Source organism: Macaca thibetana, chromosome 3, assembly GCF_024542745.1.
Source record: "Macaca thibetana thibetana isolate TM-01 chromosome 3, ASM2454274v1, whole genome shotgun sequence".
NCBI classification, from domain to species: Eukaryota; Metazoa; Chordata; class Mammalia; order Primates; family Cercopithecidae; genus Macaca; species Macaca thibetana.
Window position 1 is genome coordinate 89,334,864 of NC_065580.1, and position 25,249 is coordinate 89,360,112.

Consider the following 25,249-nt stretch of genomic DNA (forward strand, 5'->3'; position numbering starts at 1 on the left):
GAAAGTCTCTGCCTAGCCTGTTTGTAAAAAATGGATGGAGTCTAGAGTGTCTCAAACAGTGTCTGATTGAATAGCAGGTTTTGTTTTTGTTTAATTTCCAATCTGTCAGAGACTAATACTCTTATTAAAAATGTTAAAAATGAAATATGGCAAAAGTGGAATAAATATTGAAGAGGTACAAGATTATAGTAGATTCAAAAGACATAAAAATATTGTCAAATTGCCGTAACAGTTTATAAATATTGATCTGAATTTCTGTACTGACCTCACTACAGACCATTAATAAACAGATATTGACCTGTTATTGATCCCATGGGACACAGTTTGAGGAACATTGGTTTAAACTGATACTACTGTGAGGTGCACACATGGGAAGTGATTAGTGTATCTGTGATCATCAAGTTCATTAAAATAAAATGGTACGTATTTATGTCCTTTAAGAAGGAATAAGGAATGTGTTCTAACAACTTATTTGGGTAAGTGTAAAATAAGATTGTAATAAATTTAATTATCAGCTAAATAGTAGCCCCTATTAGTTTTTAAGCTGATACTTTACAAAAGAGTTAACTATTAATTTCTGTGTTATAGCTTTCTCTTCCATGCCAAATAAGAATATACTTTATGTCAGTTGCCCATTTAGGCATAAGCAATCTGTTGGATCTGAACCTTCCATACACTCATTTTTCAAATATTATTATGGTATTTTACTAAGCAAATCAGTGTCACATTCCTACATGATGAAATTCAGCCCATTATTAATCATCTTAAATGTGACTTGGGGTCTCATTTTCTTCTAAATGTTGTCAGTGGAGTACTGTTGGCTTCTGCTGTTTTCTTTCAGCGAATTCAAGGTCGAAAAGCCAGCCTGGAGGAAATACAGCTTGTTCATTCTGAACATCACTCACTGTTGTATGGCACCAACCCCCTGGACGGACAGAAGCTGGACCCCAGGATACTCCTAGGTCTGTACGGGCCTCCACTGTACTGGGAACAGCACATTCCAGCACTATCATTAGTCAATGCTGGTGTCAGTTCAAAATACTTGGCAAGTAGTGCAACAAAAAATCAGTTTTTCCAACAGCTTTGCTCTGTGGAATGAGTCATTTGCAATAGAAGCCATTGTAGATTAAGAAAACCGTGCATTAGAAAATGACAATGTAGGTTCCATGATGTTTACTTTAAAATTAACCTTCATTTGAATAACATTTGTACAATGTGTTTTTGCATATAGAAAAAACTGCATTGCTGAATTTGTATGTCATGTTTTCAAACTAAAAGAAGAAATGATTTTTACATGCTTTATGCAAATTTCTCTTCACCGTTCCCATTTTTTTTTATCTTTTAGTTCTTTGTTCTATGACCTTAAGAAACAAAGGAAATAATACAACTTATATTAAGTGAAAACTCAATACTACTATGCCTATCACAATACATTTTACAGCAAGATTTCAAATCTATTTATTGCCTTAGCTTTGGAATTAAATAATACATTAAATGCAAAACTAGAAAACTAATAAACAGTTTTTTGTTAATGTATGATTTTTTGAAAGTTTATCATCAGATTTTAAAATAAAATTTATGTTGCAGAACTTCATATAAGCTTTATATGAGTGATAGAAACAACGAGTTTCTGGAAGAAAAACGAGTGACAAACCTTATTTTAGCTGAAAGGATAATATTGTTTTGTTAACTTTTTATAAGTGAATAACAATATCTGACATTGGCAATAGATGCTGATGGGATCATGTTTTAAATGTTTTAACTAAAAAAGACATTTTAGGAGTTTTTCCTTCAAATAAATATATTGTGTCAGCACTAAGTTATTGAACTCTTTCACCTAATTCAATGTTATTTCAAAATTGTTTTATGTTAACTGGTTCTAAACAATTTGAAAGTAAGTAGATAACATATAGTAGGTAGGTATCTTGGAAAGCAATTGTAAGGAAGAATTAACAGTTACTCATTATAACACTTACAATATACCTTTTTAAACAAGTGGCAAACATCTCTAAGTTTATGACATGCAGGCATATGAGTGAGCATAAATATGCCCACACATGTGTGTAACAGTATAGGTAGCAGTAGCTTGGGGAGAAGTAAGATCAAAGGGGAATACATAAAGATTATCCAATTTTTAGAAAGTACATTGCTAATATTTGATGATAACAATAATATATACTATCGAATTAACATATATTATTATGAATACAAATAAATCAATCTAAACATATATGCTCATTTTTTTCTTCTATTTTAGAAACCAGTCTCTGTACATGCAGATGCTTTACATAAAATACTTCTTTTGCTGCAAATATTGTATAATAAATGTTCTTATTTTAACATGAATCAATAATCCTACCCAACTAACCAAAAAGATGAAGTAAACCAGACATTTTAATTGTCATGATTTTATGAGGTCATAATACTCAAGCATTCAAAAATAGGGGACTGTGTCCATGTCATTATTTTTTAATTGAGTTAAGAAAAAACAAGTACAAAACCTCCCCCACTTTTTAAAAATCTCTGGTCCTAAAGTATAAATCACCCTTCCAACTTTATTGGAACAGGCTGGGATTGATCAAATTGTGAATATAAACACATATTTGATAGTTGAGAGGTGCTCTAAACAACCATTGTTCCACATTTTAAGAGAAAAGACATATTTATAAGATAAATGAAGTTTAAACTTTTGCAACATCAAACTTTTATTTATAAAACATGGCTTTTTTTTTTTTCAAGAAATTTGGCACTTTTGAGCAAACCTAATTTTTGTAAAACATTTGATGGGTGTATCATTTTAAAATTTGATGATTTAAAAATGAATTTCCATATATAATTTTAACTTGGACAAAGGTTCCTTTCATGTATGTATGTGATGAAAGCAGCAAGTACCTATGATTCAATTTTTAAAATTTTAATCTAAATAAATTAGCGATTTATCTCATTAATTTTGAACATTTGATGTGAAATAATATTCCTACAGTTGATAATCTTAAAGTTAGCATTCTATACATGTGTGGAGTTTCATATACAGTTCTCAGCGATCATTGCAACAATTTCACTATTGTGTGTGGGCTACATGAGTACACAGAAACAGGGATGTTGCATTCTATCAGGTCTTAGGGTTGAGCACTAAATTCAACTGCGTCAACACTTCAAAACTGCTTCTCTTTCCCTACTGTATCCAAAAGTTTATCTAATTTTTCTGAATTTCAGTTCAAAGTGAATAATTCTATTCTTTTAAAAGGTTAACTTTTAATACTTTTTTTGCTTTTTGTGAAATTCGGATTCTTGTGGGTTTTTGTTTGTTTGTTTGTATCTGGAAGACCAGGTTGAAGCGGCCATATGTGAATGTATAGAAATTCATAATCATCAAGATGTTTTCTTTCTTTTTATCCATTCCTTTCACTTCCATATATCCTACTACTTCCCCCAGTTCCTCCCAACACAGACGGGAGATGTCTTTTCTGAGTTAAATTAATGCTATTTCCCTTGATAGTTGTGTTCTAGAGTTAGGAGGAAAGGTTTAAATAAAAGTTCAGTATGACCAGACCTATCAGTCTTTGTATCTTGAAAGACATCTATAGACGATAAAATAATTGGATGTGAAAATGAACATCATTTATCTCTTTAAATACTCTAGACCCTGTAAGGTGACATTGAAAAGACATTCTCTCCAATTATTTCTGGTGCAAGGTTTTCCTTAGCATTAATATTCCTGTCGCTCTTATAACCAGTTTCCAGTTGTCTTGCAGCTAGCCAAATTTCAGTGCATTGATAAGACAATATAATTAAAAGTAAATCCAGTCAGTTTGGTGAAATAAAAGTTTCTCACCCATTTCTAAATTTAAAGTATCAATTATATGCCTGTTTTGTATTATGTAAACATTCTCCTAAGTAGTTATTAAATAATAGTATTAAATAAATCTCTCCTAAGTAGGATACTTATTTTGCTAATTCTCTTGGGGGTTAATAACTTTTTTAAATTACTCTTAAAAACTAATTTATTGACTGGGCACAGTGGCTCATGCCTGTAATCCCAGCACTTCAGGAAGCCGAGACAGGCAGATCACGAGGTCAGGAGATGGAGACCAGCCTGGCAAACATGGTGAAACCCCTTCTCTCCTGAAAATACAAAAATTAGCCAGGCATGGTGACGCGTACCTATAGTCCCAGCTAGCGGGAGGCTGAGGCAGAAAAATCGCTTGAACCTGAGAGGTGGAGGTTGCAGTGAGCCGAGATCTCATCACTGCACTCTAGCCTGGGCAACAGAGCGAGACTCCGTCTCAAAAAAAAAAAAAAAAAATTAACTTACTGTGTTAATTCAGAGACTAAAATGTACATATATATTTTAATCTCACAGGTGACATATGAATATACTCTTGCAAAATATTCAAGGATACAGATATATTTTTGTTAGAAACAACAACATAAGAAAACTTTACTCCTCCCCAGAAATTTTCATGTGCCTTTTACTGGTGCCAATATTGCAGTTTTAATATTATTTTATGATTTTTATTATTATTTTTAATTCTGTTGATGTCTCATCTTTTTGTAAAAATAAAGATCTCTCTTTATAACTAGATGGCTTCATTTGCACATACATTTTTCTTTATCGTTTTTCATATTGTAGTAATTGCATTTAAAAAACCAACTCATATAATGTATTGTTTTCAAAACAAACTCTCTTCTGTGACAGTAAAAGCTATTTAGACTTTTACTGACGTGGCATATGAATTCTACTACAAACCTGTTTTCAATTTTAATTTCTCATTTCATTGACCATCGATAGAACAAATGAATGGGATAGGTGAATTGGAAATTTGTACCTGTTCTACCACTGAACTGCTGAGTGACATGCTGAAGTCCATTCAGAACCATTTGACTATGAAATAGAAATGTTCACTGCCTTTCCCTGTGATTACTCCACAGGCAGATTTTAATGAAGATTTAGTAGCAGTTACTACTGTTTTTCTCTATTCATGTAGTAGATAATGTAGAAAATAAAAGTACAGGTAAACAAAATAATTACTAAAAATCCCGTGAAACACCAGTTCTAAGAGATACTCACAGTTCAGTTTTGGGCATCTATTTTTGAAGAAGATATTTTATATGGATATTGATGTTGTATAGATCCCCAAATGGGATTATCTGTCATAGTGTACTGTTTAAAAAATTGTGGATGTTAGAAGTGGCTTATGGTGTACTTGGCCTCAGCTCTATCTTAAAGTAGATATAGCTCATATAAGTGGCCATACTTAGCTGTGTCTTAAGTAGAAATTAGGAATAAGTCTGTACATTTGAGAAGATATGTTAATATTTGAAATATTTTAAAAATGACAGTATGTGGTGGCATAAACCTTGTAGCTCAAAACATCCCATTAAATGAATATACTCAGTGAATAGCTGAATTAGTTACCGTAAATTTAAAAAATGGTAGTGTGTAATACAGACATGCAGGCCAACTTAAAAAAAAAATCTTGTGACCCAAATCTTATGAGCATGTGTTTATTCTTGTGGGGCAACAGACTCTACATGCAATAATATTTATATTGATTTGCTTTCAGTTCTTATTTTTGTATACAGATAGACAGAACAATGATATTCTGAAAATTAACGTATTGAATAATTGGTCTGAAGTTCTATTAATTTAATTTTGCATCAAGTGATAAATGCCATTTGACATATGGTTATGTGTTAATAAACACTAACATTTTAAGAACTATATAACCCCAATTTATATATGTTTTTTATATCCTCTTACTCTATAGGTGATGACTCTCAAAAGTTTTTTTCCTCATTACCTTGTGGTGGACTTGGGGTAAGTACGAGTTGGTTTACTGCCTTTAAATAACATAAAATCACAAAAAAAAATCTTTTTTGATTTATCTATTCAGTTATGTATGAGGTTATTTCTCAGTAAAGGTTATGCTAGACTTCAGGACTGCCTACATAATTTGCAGAGCTAAGTGCCAAACTAAAACATGGCAGCCCTTGTTAAAAAAAAAAAAAAAATTCTTAAGAATTTCAAGATGGTGGCAATACAGAATTAAACCAAGAGCAAGGCCCTTCTAACTGTAAGTTCCCATGTGACTGCACAGGTCACCCACTCATGAAGCCAGCTTTGCTAGGCCTTTATATAGCTGGAGAAAAGGTGCTACAAGAGGGTTTAACAGTTTTGCAGCCGAATTCCATTTTCACTAGAATCACATTGAGTATGCACGTGCATTATATTCCTGGTGAAAATGGCATAGACATCACAAAGTGCTTTACATTATGGGACATTTTTTGGTGAACCCCTTGGGGACATTTTTATCTTCAATAATTAAGGTAAGCGTTTTGACTCAACATATTTAGACCACATTTCAAGGACAAATTTGTTAGAACCCAGCAACACATGAAGAAAAATGTCTACATTTTTGTAGATGACTAGAACATACCCTATAACCTGAAATCTATTTAAAGTTAACCCTTACCAGTGACAAACCATCATCCTGTAGAACTAAGTGTTATGTTAGAACAACATAATTCTAGGTGAAGTTTTCAAAGACTATGGTATTTAAGTCAATTAAATTGACTCGATGTTGAAGGCAAAGAACAAAACTAGTCACATGTATATCATGTTTTAAACAATTGTTTTGCTAGAACTAAATTTGATGCAAAGAAATCTCGAATATTTTCAGCTTATTCTATCATTTTGGTGATGCCAGATTTAGTGAGTTGTAGCCTTTTGTTCCTTTGTCTATGATTCTGCCAGTTCTGGAAAACAGTATGGTAGCTATATCCGTTTGCCTCTGTGTGGACTTTACAGTTTGCCAACAAACTGAGTCCCAAAACAACCTTGTGAAATAGTCATTGTTATTAACACCATTTTGCAGATGAGAAAGTGAAGGCTGGGAGAAGCTAAGTTATTTTCCTGAAGTCACACAGTAAAGGGTAAAAAGCTGAAAGTATGGGGGTGATGTACACGTCCTTGTCGAGGAGTTCCAAAAGAGCTTTCTAGACACTTGCATGGCTTTCATCTTTAACAAACTAGCCTCAGCTTCCCCCTCCTCCCTCTGGGTCAGCAGTGCAGCAGTGTGGCTGATGTGGTATAACCCCTTTGTGACAGCTCACCAGTGACTTTTGCTTTTTGACCACCAGCATAGGACAGTCATCATCCCACATTCATCCTTGCTCATTTTTAGCCAGCCTCCTGTGGAGCTGGGAGCTTGCAAAATCATTCTGGAAAGCAGAGGATAAGCTGACTTTTAAAATGGGTTTCATTGGCTTTGTGCTTATTTTCAACATCTCAAATGGCTGTTTTATGAGAATGGCTGCCTACCTGTAAAAGAGGCAAAAAATGAAACAAACCTAATGACTACTTAATGGGAACAGCTATGTGGAGGAAATCAAAGCTATTAAAAGGGTGGTGGCCATCAAACCCCACTCATTTAGAAGTATAGATGATCCCCAAGTTATGATGGTTCAATTTATGATTTTTTGATTTTATGACGGTGCAAAAATGATATGTATTCAGTAGAAACCATACTTTGAATATACAGTCATTCTATTTTTCACTTTCAGTACAGTACTCAATAAACTACATGAGATGTTTAACACTTTATTATAAAATAGGCTTTGTGTTAGATGCTTTTGCCAAACTGTAGGCTAACGTAAGTGTTTGGCATGAATAAGTTAGGCTAGGCTAAGCCATGATGTTTGCTAGGTTAGGTGTATTAAATTCTTTTTTGACTTAGGACATTTTCAAATTTCAATGGGTTTATCAGGACTCCATCATAAGTCAAAGATCATCTGTATATTTAATGTATGACCCAGGACTGAATTGAGGCCATTCCCCAGGACTCACCTCCCAAATCTGACCTGGGACGTGCTTTTAATTCACTATCCCTTCAATGCAAAGTTCCTCTACACAACCGCTCTAAACCCAAATTGACTTGTTATTTCTCACATAGGACTGCTTTAGTAAACTCTTCAAAATGACCAAGGAATGAATATTGGCTGCTTCCTCTGGACCAGTATATTAAACATAATGCACAGTGCACAGTGTGGGTCATAGAGTAAGTCCTTAGTAATGTCCCCAGAGCTGACCTCACCTGGATGGTGGCAGCAGTGGTGGTGGATAAATCTGGGGGTAGGCCAGCAGAGGCAGAAGAAGTAGCCCTGCATTGTTAGTTTGACTCTATCAGTGCTGGAGAAGGTTGGAGAAGAGGTGATGCTTATGTAGGTCAGGGTGGGTGTGAATGTGTGTATGTGTGTGTGTGTGTGCAAGTTTGCACTTGCTGATGCTCTTGTGAACTAGTTTGACTCAGCATTTTTGTTTACAGGAATGAAATAGTTTTCTTAGCCTTTCAAAAGCCATCTTGCCCTCTCAGATTTTTGGTTTTGGTACAAGTCTTAGGAGAAACCCTGGGTCCTCTGGATTTAAGCCAGTCTAAATTTTCACCTCCAGGACAATCCCAAACAGATTAGCTATATGAAAGATCCCCAGTATGATCTCAGAGGGCCCCAACTTGGCAACATGGGAGCACCCTAGAGATTTTGGAAATTACTGAAATGACTTTTGTCTTAAGACACGGTTCTGTCTCAAATTACCTAAGATTGACCTGATGATTTCCATTCTGCAATACTCAGTTATCCCCAATTGTTAAAGTAAACTCCAGTTCCTTAGAATATATAACTTCATTCTAAGCGGGTTTAATATACGCCTACAGAATACTGATGGGTTAATTGGCTTTTGAGGACACTACCTGGGACATTATGAAATCAGAACATCTCTACTTCTCATTAAAATTCCCCCTAAACTTGCACATGGTAATTTAGTGTTGGTCAAGCAGCTCAGTGGATGAACGATATTTAAGGTGCTGTGAAATGTGCTCTCCAGAATTGCATTTCGAGCAACAATGTCAAGGTTTCTGAATTCCTTTGTGTTTGCTTTTCATTTTGTTCAGTTATTATGGCATGACTCATTTCTTATTACTGTGTGATTGCACTGCAAGAAAATGCAGCAGTTGAAAAGAACATTTGACCAAATCCCAGGCCTTGGTCATTGTGTAGTAAAATAGATAATTAAGGGACTCTGAAAACAAGAGCCAGTGCAGGATCACTTCAGTTCTCACTCCTCAGGGTACATCACTAAAAATAGTGATCATTTGCCTGGCCATCTGACCTGCTGCTGTGTGAAGAAATCTTGAAGTCATTTCTCAGCCTCATTTTCCCCTCTTCACTTGATAGGCCACAGAAAAACCCACAAAAGCAAGGACGAGCAGGCTTTTATGATAATGTCGTCATCAGCTCCCAGCTTCAAACGCTTCTGCGGCTTTTGAGTTGTCATTTATAACTTGGAACTGAATCGACCCATAATTCCCCTGATACACTTAGAGAAATTGATAACAGACTCTGCGCTTCTTTTATGGCTCAGAGGAGGCAACTCCAATCACATCACTATTGGCAGGCAATATTATTTTTTGACATGGTTGTAAAAGTATAAAGGGGCTTATGGCATTTGTTTAGATGAGGAATGGGCTCTCAAGCTGTGCTGGGGTTTACAGGACCAGATCAGTGAGAAGCAAAGGGAATATGATGTTTGCAAACAGGATATGATTTTATATAAGTTTGAGTTTCATGCTCTGTTCCCTGGGGAAAGCCCTGCAGACAGCAGAGAATTCCACTTTTATCCTACAGCAGACAAGCTCCCAGGGCCAAAAGGCAGAAAAATAAACGTGGTCAATGGGCAGTGTCAGACCCTTGATTGGAAGAGGAGGAGCTGTGGACGAGGGAGCACAATCCCCTAAGAGGAATGAGGATTTGCAGGGCATGGGCAGAACTGGGGCCTGCCTAAGTGGTTGAAGATATGCAAAAAGAGGCTCTAAAAGGTTTAGCGAAGGCACCTTCTCCAGCAGCGACTCAGTCAATCTGTGAACACAAAGTTAGCTTTTTATTCCAACTTTTCCTCTGTTCATATTCTGTTTGATTACACCTAGATCTGACACACTTAGGAACGTCATTTTTGTGATTGGGGAAGAGGAGACGGGGAGAAGGATTAGGTGATTGTGAGAGGGTGGTAATTTAAGGCCCATTTGAATTGCCCTGAGGTTTTCTGCAAACATTTCAGTTGTATACCAACTATACTCACTATGCGAGAGGCAGATTTGGATGAAATGTCTTCAATTTTCTTTTATCTTGTCAGAATTAAAATGTAAGCTCTCCCCTCTTATTTATAAATTTATAGATATAGGTGTGTATATACATATATATACACACATACAAGAAATATTGCATTATATATACACATAATCAGGAGAAAATTGTATTTTATACCACGTGTATATCTTCATATTATTTTTCTAATTATTACACCACATTGGTCTTTCACATTTATTCTTCCCAGTACCAGTAAACAATATTCTAGTGGCCAGCCCTACGAAGAGCTGCTCTGGTGTTTCCCTCTCTATTATAATACTAGGGAATGGCTTTTGTTTTATGACCAAATCTATGGACATATAGTTAAACTCCATGTGACAAAACTTGGTTAATAATGCATTTTACTGCTGTGATTTAGGATGGTCATCTTTGAAATAAAACTAATATTTTCAAAGCCATAATGTGTGCCATCAGATGAGGCATGAAGGGCAGGAAGAGTAAGATAAGGCTTGTTGTCGATGACTAGACAAGGTGCAGCATGCAAAAACCAATGAGATAAGACCACTGCTCTCAATCTCAATTGCTCACAGGCTGGCCATTGGGCTAGTTTAGAAAAAGGCTAAGCTATGAGAGCACACAGAAGGAAGCTTTTAAAACAGCAAAGAAAGAAGAGGGGTATGGAAATTACTCAAGCAGTTATAAGCTAAATCTTCAAGAAGAGTTAGTAATAAATGTGTGTGAGTTGTGTGTTGGGGGTGGTATGAATACAGGGTCGTGGGAGGCAGCCAGGCATTGACTGTTCAGGCAATAGAACACACCATATTTTTGACAATTGCACCAAGCTGTTGCCAATTAGTAGAGAATTTTTTTTCTTCCAAAAAAGGAGGGAAAACCCCACCTTCTGTTTATGCCAAAACTTTGCATGTTCCTGAGGTTTTGATATTGACTCAGAAACCTCTTTCTTCATATGTTATTTCCACCCAATTATCCTGAGCAAGCACAATGCCTTTTGTTACATCAGCAGAAAGAGGAGGGGATAGCATCTGTTTCTCACATGCAGTAATCAGGGTAATGTTGACTTCCCTCCTATTAATGTTCAACTCAAACCTGGCTTGCAATCAGTAAATTCATTTCCTCCACTATTGCTATCAAAGAAGTATCACAAACTTTTTCCCTCCAGCACAATAAAAGGATCCACCCTGATTTGGAATCTCTCTTTTTTATATCTCCTCTTCCTAATTGTATTTGGATTTTCATCAGTTTCAGACTTGATGCAATTGATACTAGCAAGAACACCCCATGGCACCTGGCAAAATTAAAACTGCTAAGCCACCTGAGTGAAACTGAGAATTTAGTTTCATGCTGAAAATTCTATAAAAAGATTATGTGGCCTCAGACTTGGAAAAAATTGTATGAAATATTATTAAAATCAGGGAATTCCTTCTAAATTGCAAAGGAAGTTTCCGGTATTGCATAGATTATGCTAATTGTGTATACCCAATAACAGTTGTTGGGATGTAGACAACACTCCCTACAGAGACATGCATGTATACATTACTCTGCGTATGGGACAAAAAGGGGAAAATGTATAGAATCATTAAGCATCCAATGCCCATTGCAGAAAAGAAGAAAATGAGAGAAGAAAACCTTAATTTTCTCCTTAAGTCACTTAGTTGCAGCATCTCATCTGTGATTAAATTCTTTCAGTTGCTTTGACATTACGGCTAAGTACAACAAGATGCATTTTGAAATAAGAATACTTCATTTTTTTGTTTAAAGTAAACATGAATATCACAAAGCTGTTAAAATTCTTCTGTTGACAAAATAAGAGGCTAAAAAAATGCCATCATCAAAGATTTATGTGTGTTTTTTACATTACTGGGGCCACAAGACCTATTTTTATTTAAAAAAAAAAAGTATATATATACACACACACACACACACACACACACGTATAAAAGCAACTGTGTCTACCAAAGTAATGTCAATAACAGAGAGGAAGAAAATGATTGTGAACATTGAGACAAGAAGAAATTGAGCCTTAGGCTTTGTAGTTGCTGAAGGTAAATGGATTTGACGAACTTTAAATTTCTATCTAACTTAGAAGATCTATGGCTCGATTAAATAAAAACTGAGAAAGTAAAACATACTTGAATACATTTGAAAATATGATCATCTACTGATTGCTACTTCTGACTGCCAAGGAGATGTAAGGCTTAGATCAAATGAACATTTAGAGTAGACAAAGGAAAGGGGACTACCTAAAAAAAAAAAAGAATACTTGTTACAGCCTGAAATGCAACTACATTCAGGCCCACCTAAGCTTTTCATTTTAATGTGAAGTAACAGCATTTGTATTTTTCATCTGTCATATTTCCACTCTGAATAGTTAGTTCAGATCTAGATATTAACCTCCGTAACAAACTAATATCCAATACGTAAAACTGATGTGTCATTATTGGATTTGTCTTTGTGAAGTATTTTAACCACAAATTTAGTAAAGCATCCTTCTAAACTTTCATTAGTGGACAACAATAGTTTTTTTTCAAAATTCAAAACCAAAATAAATCAGCTCTCTGAATGCTTGAGCCATAAGCAGGTAGTTTACAGTGGAATCCCTAGGATTTAATCATTCCCCAACTTAAGAAAAACCCATAGCTTCTGAGTTTTAGACTAGCAGTATCATTATTGCAAGAGTGTCTTAACTTTAAATATAAAATAATAAGTAAAATAAAGGAATTAAATGACTAAGCAATGATTCTCTTAGCAATAGAGCATGCATTGAGTCATTGTTTCTATGAAAACTGATAAGACTATTAAAGGACTAATATATTTGATATTTATATGCACCTGAAATCATTTGGTAAACTTATTCTGTTATATTCCAAATAATATGATTTATATCATCTCTAATTGATATTTACTGTAGATACAAACAGACATTCCTTGGAAACATTGCAGATTCAGTTCCAGAGCAACACAGTAAAACAAAAAGCACAATAAAGTGAGTCACACAAATGTTTTGTTTCTCAGTGCATACTAAACTTATCTTTACACTATCCTATAGTCTATTAAGTGTACGATAGCACTATATCTTTAAAAATGTACATAATTTTAAAACTATGTTAAAAAATCCTAATGATCATGTGAGTCTTCAGTGAGTGGTAATCTTTTTGCTCGTGCAGGGTTTTGCTTCAATGTTGAGGGCCTTACTCTGGATAAAGCTTTGGCTTAAGGGAATGTGGTTGGGTTGATCTTCTGTCTAGACCACTCAAACTTTCTCCATATCAGCAGTAAGCCTGTTTCACTTTCTTAGTATTTGTGTGTTCACTGCAGTAGCGCTTTTAGTTTCCTTTAAAAACTTTTCCTTTGCATTCACAACTTGGCTACCTGTTCGGCACAACAGGCCTGGTTTTGGCCTTCTCAGCTGTCAACATGCCTTCCTCACTAAGCTTAATCATTTCTAGCTTTTGATTGAGAGTGAGAGACGTGCAACTCTTCCTTTTACTTGAAGACTTAGAGACCATCATAGGGTTATTAACTTGTCTAATTTCAATATTCTTGAATATTAGGGACTAGGGAGGCCTGAGAAAGAAGAGATGGAGGAAAGACTAATTGGTGGGGCAGAAATCACACACAACCTTTATCAATTAAGTTCACTGTCTTATATGGGCATGACTCATGATGCCCCCAAACAATTACAATAGTAATATCAAAGATGACTGATCATAGATGGGCATAAAAATAAAATAATGATGAAACCTTTTGAAATATTGCATGAAATACCAAAATGTGACACAGAGACAGGAAGTGAGTACGTGCTGCTGGAAAAATGACGCCCATAGACTTGCTCAATTTGGGGTTGCCACAAACCTTCAATTTGTAAAAAATCAAAGTATCTGAAAAGTGTAACAAAGTGAGACACAGTAAAACAAGCTGTGCCTGTTTAGATCCTCCTGACGATCTATAAGCACTTCTCAAAATGACTTGTTTCATTTTGAAATGTGACCATTTAAGAAATAAAAACTAAGGCCTACAAGTAGTGAAATTCTTCGCAACTAAATTGATTGCTTTTCTCTCCTTAATCTATTGCCTCTTTTGAAAGACAATATACCATCCTTTCATTCATTGTTAAATAAGCATGTAGTGTCCCATGTGCCAACTATGTACTGTCCTATGTGCTAAGTATGAAGCAACATGTAGACTCACATTTTTTCTTATGTTGTGTGTTTTTTTTTATCCTTTTCAATTCCCACTCATATATCTTATCGTACTTATCACTTAGACTTTGCGTTGATTTTCTTCTATTCGTGTTTGTCAACTCTGATGGGAATGGCCTGGGAGTTCATAGGAATATGGAGAGAAGATAATCAGAATATCCAGACTCAGTTGAACAAGATTAAAATTCAGTTATCTAATGAAATATTTCTACAAGATGACCTTCTTGTCTCAGCTTTCTTTGTTGGAGGCATCCAATTTATTTTGTTTGTTTGAGACAGGGTCTTGCTCTGTTGCTTGGGTGGGAGTACAGTGGTGCAATCACAGCTCATTGCAGCCTCAACCTCCTAGGCTCCAGAGATCCTCCTGCTTCAGCTTCATTACAAGCTAGGACGACAGGCACACACCACCACATTCAGCTATCTTTTTTTTTTTTTTTTGTAGAGATATGGTCTCACTGTGTTGCTCTGGCTAGTCTCAAACTCCTTGCCTCAAGCAATCCTGCCACCTTGGCCTCTCAAACTGCTAGGATTACAGGCCTAAGCCACTGTGCCTGGCAAATTCTCATTCCAAGAGCTAGGAAGTGCAGTATCCAGCATCAGTCCACAACTCCATTAATAGCAAATGCGGAAGAAATTCAAAGACCAGTGCTCACTGGTGCAGACTATTCTCTGTGCTTCTGAACTTACTATACTCACAATTTCCAATGGTTTTCATGACTTGGGGCAGAATTCATTTGCTCACTTATTTAGTAATTTATGTACACACAAATGGTTATTGAATGCTTATTGTGTGCCAGGACCTGCAGACACAGTATTGACCAAAACAGAAGATGTTTTATCCTACTGGAACTTATATTCCAGTTGGGGAGACAAATAAGCAAGAATGAATGACTTTAAATATATGTGCATGTATGTGATGCTGATGAATGCTATAGAGAAAAGGAAGCAAGGAAGGGGTGTGGAGTCTTGCAGGGTTGGGGAAGAAAACTAGTGGTTAATGGGAAGTGTTGCCTTTTGGATATTGGAATAGACAGGTGAGGGGTGACCTGGGAGTCCTGGTTTCTTGTGGTGACTGACCTAAAGAGGGGTACAGAGAATAATGAGATCCATACTGAGGGTGCAAAGCTGAGTGGTAGGGAAGCAAGGAAAGTTCAGGAGGTGGGGAAGCGGCATACCCAAACTGCTCAGAGTTTGGGGACCCCATCTCACTCTCATTGGTGAAGATGTGGACATCTAGAGGTAGGGTTGTTCTATTCAGAACACATAGAGCTTCTGATCTTCCTTCTAACAACTGGATTGAGGTGTGGCAATAGGTGATGAGGGGGCAAGTTGAATTTCTAGGCACACCCTGAGATCCTGACATTTCTCTTCAGTGCTGGCTATGGAGGTATGCAGAAGTTTGAGGGTGGGGACACACTTATCCAGGCACTCAAAGATTTGGGACTCAGTAGCAGGCCCCGGACTGTACGATATCTCTCTAGGTAGTTACAGATATTAGCAGCACTGTGTGCTTTGGGGTTCCAAGTCCCTGGAAGGTTACGTGGACATACTTTTTTTTTTAAATTGGGCAGCTGCAAATTATATACAGCACTCCAACACCTGCCCATTTTCAAGTCTAATAAAAATGTCCTGATGTTTGCATGACCTTTGCAAGTGGTTTTTTTTTTTTTTTTTTTCCTTGTGCATTTTAGTGTCTTCTTAAATGACATTGTCACATTGGGGCCTCAGTTGCTCTGGCTGGTCCATCCTGATTTATGTCTGAACTGTGAGATTTGGGGTAACTGATTTGTTGGTCCCATTGTGTTGGTGCATAGAATGGGCCAAATAATGATGACGTCTCAATTTCCATATGCCCAATTTCCTGTTGTATGTATATAGTGCAAGAGAGATAAAAGTCTGAATTCCAGGGTATTCTTACTATTGACAATCAGTTTCTGATCCCCAGCATTTTCAATATTAAATGAGTAGAATCAATTAAAAAAAAAACTTGGCTAAATTTTTTAGGACTGTGCTTTAACCGTTTAAGCAAAATAATATAATTCTTGGCTTTGACCCCAGTGGTATTCAGAGGATTGACCTTAATGATGGGATTATTCATCAAGTAAAGGGACAGGTAAGGTACCATAGATTAGGTCAGGCAATAGAGAATCCTATAAAACATACCCTCCTGATTCTCACAGAACCAAGAGGGCTAATTCACAGCCTCACAGCAGAGACTAGCCATTCTTTACACAAACGTTTCAATGATAACCTGCCTCAATCTCTTTTAAACCTCAAATAATCCCAGAGGTCTTATTGCTAAAGATGCAATGAGGTTTCCTATACTACAGAAAAGGAAACAAAGGCTCAGAGAGGTGAGTAACTTGTTCAGGTCACAGAATTAGTAGGCCGTGGAGTAGAGAGGGCCTGATTCCCAAGCTTTTAACCACAATACTATGCACACACAGCACAACTCACCATAATTTCAACCTCATATGATTGTCAACACTCCTTTCCCAAGTGAGAATAGCCCTAGCCATAAGAAAAAAACAACCACTATTTTTGCCAAGAGCATTCTCTTTTTTATTGAAATTCCTATGAAGTATTAAATCCATGCACTCAAACATCATCAATTTTGAGTAAAAAAAAATTACACAGCTGTACACAGTATTTCAACCCTAACTAGAACACTGAAAAGTCTCTGTCCTTGGACCAAACCACTGTGGGATGAGATAGAGAGAATCTCATTTCGCACACCTACTGAGTCAGAGTTAATTTTATTAAGCTGCACTCTGGAGAAATGAGGCTCTAATGTGCACTGTCCAGTGAATAAAAGGAGTGGCATATTACGAAGTACCCTTTACACAATGTGGACATCAGATTAAATGAAGAAACAGGAGGAAAGTACTAGCATGGTATTTCTTGGCTCTGTCTCTAACTCAGTCTTGGTAGAACTGACCGGTAGTTCACTGAAATTTGGTAACAACAACAGGGACTCTCAAATTCCTTTACTGGCCACATAACCCGCAGGAATCCATATATTACTTGGTAAATCTATGAGTCCCCTGGATCTTAAGTAAGGATTCTTAGAGTCTGAAGATGTAGCCTTTTCACCAGAGCAAACATATTCCTCTCCTTATTCTTGTTACTGGCAAGTAAACAGTGAAAGGGAGATTTTTCTGAAGATAAAGAGTGACTAGAAATTGCACAGGCAAGGTCAATGAAGCTGCCAGAAAGCAGTTGATCATACCAGGAGATGGTTTGTGGTAGAGCATTAATGATCACGGCATGCCCCTTTTCTCCTCCAGCTGCCACATTAATAGTTCACGCCTTCTTTCCATATGGAATATCAGTCACAGTATTCATTCATCATATCCATGGCTTTACTTGGAATCTGAACGTCTTCCCTGTAGCTGCTCTGTTTCTTTTTCATCTCACCATGACTAAAGAAGCTAAGGTGTGGGCATTATAACCTACAAGTGATCCCAAAGGAATGGGCTGTCATTCATGTCTTCCTTCCAGTGTTGAACAAAAGAGAGAAAGCATGTGGGTTCACCCACCCATTGTCATCATAAATCCATCCCAGCTCCATTTCAAGACTCTCAGGGTTTCAGCAGAACATCTAACATGAAATAAATATATACATTCAAGGAGTTGGTATGTTGTATCACAAGGGAGAAGGGAGAACACCCATTATTACAGCCTCAGAGCTGATTGAAAAAGAATGCAATAAAGAATATCAGAGGTTCTCAGACCAGAATGATGATTCTCATTGTTATCCCACAGGAGGAGAAAAGGGACAGTCACTCAGAGTTAGAAAGGGCTCTAGAAGTTTCGAAGTGTTGACACCTAAGTGTCCACAAAAGTGCTCAGAATAGCTTTATGATTTTAGGAGAAGTATCCTTCTGCCCAGCCGGAATCTGAGAAACCAGCAATGCAAAGGCTATGTTAATTATTATTTCACTTATCTGAGACTCGGTTTCTTTATCTATGAAATAGGGCTAAGCAAGGCTCCTACATGGCATTATTGTGAGGATCAAATGTGAGAATGTAGGTTATCACTGGCAGCTATACATGGAAATGAGCACTTCGCCACCCTATGGGATCACTTTGAGTAGAGTCAGGTCTGCAGAGGGTAAACAGACTCCCTGATTTAAAGATTCTCGAAAGCCCTGCAACCCTGAGGTCTCACCTGGCCTATCTATCCAACTAATGGTCTACCATTAGAATCAAGGCACTGCAGGAAGACTAATAAAGGGAGGGAGGACAATGTTTTCAGAAGTCCCAGTGATTAAGCATCTAGGCAGAGAACCTTCATTTAGGAACTCCAGAATCTGGATCTTTACATTGTCACTGTTCCAAAAGTGCTTTTTCAACTCTAAAGTGCAGATTCCAATTCAGCAGGACTGAATGGGAGCTGAGATTCTGCATTTCTCATAGCACTCAGGGATGGCATTGCTGCTCATCCGTGTACCACATTTTGAGTGGTAAGATCCTGTAAGACCATGAACTCACAAATCATTGAAATTGCTGGGCCTCAGTTCCTTCATCTATGAAGTAAGGTGATAAATGAAATGTGATTTATTGTCTTCTCTGGGGATCAAATATGTCATTACTGTGTGATAGTACTTTATCCAAATTTAAAACAGCTTTTTACAAAATTCATTTTTCTTCAGAGATCAGATAGCAGGCTCCCATTAGCTTGTCACTGGGGATCTTGTTGACTTAAGTCTTACGCAGTCTGTCTCCCTTGGGAAAATAGTGAGTGGAGAAGCTTCTGTGAGAGACAGGGGTGATGCATGACAACAGAGATCCAGGGCACTGGGGACACCACAGATGTTGCTGGATGATTCAGTGAAGAAGCAACATTGTATGATGATGCACCAAAGGAAGCACCAAATGCTGGCAAGCAAGAGCTGGGAGGCTAAACATGGTGCTATCTGAAGACCAGAGAAGCAGTCATCACTACATTATGGATGTATTGCAGGACCCAAGCAGCGGTGGTGTTTGTAGTTTAGAAGTTTAGCTACAGTAAAGCCCTGCAAAGAACAGTATCACTATACGATTCTTTTGTTCTCATCTGTTAATTCATTCCCTCGACAAAACTTGTTAAGCATCTATTATGTGTCAGACCTTGAAGACAGAGCAGTAAAGACAGACACTCATAAACCTATGCCTATGACACTTGCAGTAGACACTTCATTGCCCATCATGTTCTAAAGAACATTCAGGCCGGGCGCGGTGGCTCACGCCTGTAATCCTAGCACTTTGGGAGGCTGAGGTGGGCGGATCACGACGTCAGGAGATCCAGACCATCCTGGCTAACACGGTGAAACTCCATCTCTACTAAAAATGCAAAAAATTAGCCAGGCGTGGTGGCCGGCGCCTGTAGTCCCAGACACTCGGGAGGCTGAGGCAGGAGAATGGTTTGAACCCGGGAGGCGGAGCTTGCAGTGAGCCGAGATCGCACCACTGCACTCCAGCCTGGGCGACTGAGCGAGACTCCGTCTCAAAAAAAAAAAAAAAAAAAAAAAAAAAGAATGTACAACACAGAATATCTTTTTACAGTTCATATCTGTATTTGGCTAGCTAGGGCTATCATAATACAATACCACAGATTGGGTGGCTTAAGCAACAGGAATTAGTTTTCTCAGTCTGGAGCCTAGAAGTTCAAATGTTGGCAGATTTGATTTCTCCTAAGGCCTCTCTCCTGGGTCTTCGGATGACCTTCTTCTCATTGTGTCCTCACATAGCTTTACTCTGTTCACGCGCATCCCTGCTGTCTCTTTCTCTTCTTATAAGGACATCAGTCATTTTGTGTTAGGGCCCCACCCTTATGATCTCATTTAACCTTAATTATCTTTTCAAAGGATTTATTGCTGAATACGGTCACATTGGGGTTAAGACTTCAATATATGAATTTTGAGGAAACACAAATTCAGTCCATAACGATATTAATGTGCAGGGTTGGCTTCGGTTGAAACCACAGCTCTTCATCTCATCAACTATGTAACTTTGGTCAAGTTACTTAACCTCTTTACAGCTCGGTTTACTCTTTTGTAAAGGTGACTAGTAATACATTTATAAAGCTCTCATGAGGAATAAAATAGGTAGTGTTTGTAAAGTGCTTACTGGGGTCCAGCACCTAGTAGGTGCCCCAATCTTACCCACTATGCTGTTCTTTAAATACTGACCAAAGATATTTACTTTTTGCTTTCTTTGGGCAATAGATTTGACTTTATTACTTCTTTCTGTGAATCTACTAATAAATTAGGCTTTTCTTTTTCTTGGAACCTCGCAACTCCCACCTCTTTTCTTACCATTTCCAAAAACAAAATATCTACTGGAATCATCAGCTTTAACCCTAGTTGTAAAGGATCAAGGATAGGAAAATGTTGAGCTTATCAAATACCTCTTAGGTGGGAAAAGGTAATTATTTTGTTTCCCAAAGCAAATACAAAAAGAAATTTGGCATTAGAAGATGAAATTAGGTAATTTTTAAGTTACCAAATCAAGATGCTGTTTGCAGAAATATTTGGTCCACAGTAGATGATTCATTTAAAAAAATACGCTTTATCTGACACAGTGCAAAAGTTAAAATGATTTTTATTTTATTTTACGGTTAAGCTTTTATACAACATGGCTAAAATGGCACAGAATCAATGTTGCAATGAAAAACCTCTGTTTGTTGAGTCTGCTGTCTGCCAATAGGTTTCTAGGGGCATCTGATCATTATTTAAGCTTAAACTCAATTATTCAGAAAATGCCCTGTAGCCCTAGCATCAGTATAACATAGCAGCAAGAACTTACTAAACTGCTTAGAATTGGGTGAAGAGTTTCATTTCCCAACTTTCAGGGTGAAATGTTCAAGGCATCTGAGGAGGGATAGTGTACTACATTAAACATGCACAGTGCCTATGAAACCTGTTCTGTTAATGGGCACAATAGTATTACATTTAACTCTGGGAATATTTCCACAAGGAAGCAACGGGCTGCATTTAGATTATACAAAGGAGACTGTGCCTAAATTCCTTTTCTTCTAAGTCATTCCCTTCCCATTTGAAATACCTTCACATCCACTTTCAGGACAGGTAGCTTAATTTCTATCATGTGCGGCTTTTCAGAGCATTAGCTTTGTTTCAGGTTCCAATGATTGAGCTATGCTTGATGTGCTTGGAAAAGCCTGCAAAGACCCACATTCATTCAGGAAACTACAGTTGAACTAGATCCATATGTGGCTAGAAAACATGTAGCTTTCTGATTGGAGGTAGTTCCTGGCTTCCAGCATTATCACAGATGATTTTTGTCCTTTGATGTGCTGCTAAATAGAAAGTAATGTTAGAAACAAAATGCGGGGATTTTTTTTTTTTTTTTTTTTTTTTTTTTTTTAGTTACCATTGTCTGAGAGCTTACTGTTTCCAGCATTGTCTTGTGCTGTGTTAAGCACTTTATATGTATTGACTAATTGAATGCTAACAATAATCCTATGAGGAAGGAGTATTATCTCCATTTTTTTTAGGTCTTGGATCAGTGAATGAACTTGCCCATGTTTGAATAGTTTGCAAGTGGAACTGCTGGTTTACAAGGTCTCCAACTCTAAGGCAACAAAATAGATAAGGTGTTAATGCACTATATGTCGATGATGTCCTTGCTTATGCTACCACCTAAAAGAATGGGATAAAGTAGAGGAGGATTTGTCCAAAATAATCTCCGTTTAAAAGTATATTTAATCTCCGTTTAAAAGTATATTTAAAGCCTAACAATTTCTCCAAATCCTGAGGTTATACCAGTCTATAGGTACCAAATTTTGGTGTACAACTCAGGCAAATTATTGGCAGTCATTCTTTCTTGGTATAATTTATCTTGATAGGTGTAACTTATTAAAAAAATTCCTAAAACATTTATAATTTCACTTCTGGCTTCACCTTTTCTTTCTATCCTTTTATCCAAATAGAACTCTTTCTTTAAACAGTTTGCAAAGAAAATCATTTCTCTATGAAGTTAATGCTTCTCAAATTATTATTTGGTAAGGGGCAAGGTTTTGTTTACTTACATTTCATTTCCTATCTGTTGTGAAGAAATACTTTTACAAGATGCAATAAACGCAAATTACTAAAAGTGAGATACAAAAGACATAGAACATAAAAACCCCAGTTATTTTTTATTAGATTCAACAGATCATGTCTGGCCTTGTCCTCAGGCGCAGGCTGGAATCCTTCAGTAACACACCTCTGTAAGAGTTAGAGGACTTCTACTCTCCCAGGGCACTGCCCTGAGAAACCTCCTTGAATTAAGCTTTGATGGTTACCACACAAGGAATCAACTGAACTAGTTCTGCTGAGACTGTTTTTTTTTTTGTTTTTGTTTTTGTTTTTTTTCCTTTCCCGCTTTAGGATTTTCAAACTCTGTGTAAAAATAAATCACCCTGGGTAGCAGAAGTTATGCACTGCCAGGTTAGAAGCCATATTCAATACATACATAGATTTCTCTTAGCCTGACTGGGAGTTTTTAAATGAATTATTGTCAATATTTAAGATAGAAAAATTGCATCTAAGTATACAATATTTAGGGCTACTAATAAATATCATGCTATCATTTCCTTAAGAAAAAAATTGTTTGGAACTGCATAGCCACCTTTTAGCTGGGACACAAACACTCCAGTCAACCGTAGCTCCAACCAGAGAGCCGGTCCCTCATCCCCAGTTACCTGACATTATGTCTATGCCGCCATTGTGGCTTCTGGAGTCATTTGAACACATGGCTACTTCTTTAGCTCTAATCTGTACCCCTTGTGTATTTGAGTCTTTCCAAGTATTTTTTTTTTTTTTTTTTTTTTTTTTTTTTTTGGTTCTTTGTCCCTGTTTGTGGACTCATGGATACTACTTGATCCCAATATGTATAAGACAATTAATCCCTTTAACACCAAGGAAATCCTGTAATCCTGTCCTCTCCTCTCCTTTCCCTTTTCTTTTCCCCCTTTTTTTTTTTTCCTTTTCTTTTTTCTTTCTTTGCTTTCATGTCTCACTGTGTTACCCAGACTGGCCTCAAACTTCTGGGCTCAAGTGATCCTCCCACCTCAGCTTTCTGAGTAGCTGGGCCTGTAGGCACACACCACCAAAAGCCAGCTCAAGAATTTTTTTTTTTTTTTACAACCTAGTAAACATTTAAATTATTCCTGATTCAAATCCAAGAAGGCATTTTAAAAGAGAATGTTGCTGTTATTGCTCTCCGTGTGAACAATAAAAGGACAAAGGAAAACTGAAGGCCACTAGGTGCTTGCCCCAGAGGTTGGCAGAAGCACAGAGCCTTCTGGATAAGAAGACACTCAGGAAGCATCTTGATATTCTTGCAAAATCCTGAGTTGGTCATGGATTTTTATCATTTTAATTTATGTTCTTAACTCACAGTGGAATAAAGAAATGGTGTAAACAATGGTTTTGAAATGTTATACCCATCTCTCAGCTGCTCAGAATCTGTTTCAAAGACAGTGAACAATTAAAAGGGTGGGTTACTCAGAATCAGTGCCCACATATTTTTCACTTAACAGAATGAATCATGGCCACTCAAAGGCAGCAGGCTTTCCATGTACCCCATCCTGCCACGTGTGTAGGATGAACCCAACATTCTCATGAACAACGGTTTCTCAAAAACTTGGCTTTTAATAGGTAGCAATTTCTTGTGTGTGTGTGTGTATGTGTGTGTTTTGTATAGACTCATAAATTATATGATGTTCCTTGACTCTTTATTTTGCCAATGATATTATATAATTATCTTTTTTTGGAATCATTAAATAAAATTGCAGTCCTTTCCTTTGGTGTATTAAGGAGTGGTAAGGTGAGAATGAAGCAAAGGAATGGGAAGAACTATGAAGAGTTTTTCCTGGTTCTGTTACTAACATTTGTGACACTTAAGAAACCAAGGGCAGAATAATGTTTAAAACTAAATATATAACAGCATTGATTCTGTTCAGTAGACAGAATTATTTGGACAGATTCAGGGAAAAGACATTGATTAAAGTTATTTTTGGTTATATACCAAATAAAAAACATGCATCATAGGATGCGTAGTGGCATTCCTGGCTTCTGTGCACTAGAAGCCAGTAGCGCATCTCTCTTACTCAGTCATGACAACAAAAAATGTCTCCAGAAAGCGCCAAACGACCTCTTAGATGCAAAATCACTTTCACTGAGAATTACTGCTCTAGCATAATAGCAAACAAATCACAACACTCAAGAAAAGCTCAACTATTCCAGGTACCACTTGAAACATTTGATTTTAAAAAATATTTTAGCACTTTTAACAGGGTAGGGTTTCAATACCTTGAAAGAAAAAAACGTTCTTGCAGGTCTTAGATAATTTATTTAATTAAAAACTCTTTATACATATACAATTAGAATCTGTTTTTCAAAATATCATTTTATTATTTATTTTACTTTTGGGATTTTGATTTTACTAGCATAAAAATTACTGTGGGTAAACAGCTCACACTTTTCTCAGTTCTTTTTCTACCTTCTCTAATTTCTAGCTGAATTGCCTCTGAAATTCATATATAAAACTGCTTAATAATAGCATCTACATCAATGGTCACTAAGAATTGTATTAGTTACTATGGGCAAAAGCTTTGCATGGTGCCTGGATCTTAGTAAATACTCAATAATTGCTAGATGATAATATTATTGTTATTGTCATTATTATTTCTAAATAAAAAGAAAATAACCTTATAGAGTAGGGAAATATACAATAAAACTGAAAACGTGGACTGTTAAATTTTAGTTTTCAATTACTTTCTCTGTATATTTTCTGAATTGCATTCTGCTATGACTGAGTAAATAAGATCATGTTTCTGCTGTTCATGTTTCCTAAGTTATGTTTAACTCAGCACGCATCCTTTTTATCCCTTATTCTGG

The 25,249-nt window shown here is 36.7% G+C and overlaps 1 protein-coding gene across 24 annotated transcripts in view; it reads left to right on the forward strand.

Annotated features, from left to right (window-relative positions):
- HDAC9 (histone deacetylase 9) overlaps positions 1–25,249 on the forward strand; it is a 927,498-nt gene that overhangs the window by 683,209 nt on the left and 219,040 nt on the right. For all 24 annotated transcript variants that reach the window (XM_050783085.1, XM_050783067.1, XM_050783066.1 and 21 more), the window contains 2 exons: positions 842–962; positions 5,772–5,821. In XM_050783085.1, coding sequence (XP_050639042.1) covers positions 842–962; positions 5,772–5,821 — 171 coding nt within the window. The remainder of the gene's footprint in view (positions 1–841; positions 963–5,771; positions 5,822–25,249) is intronic.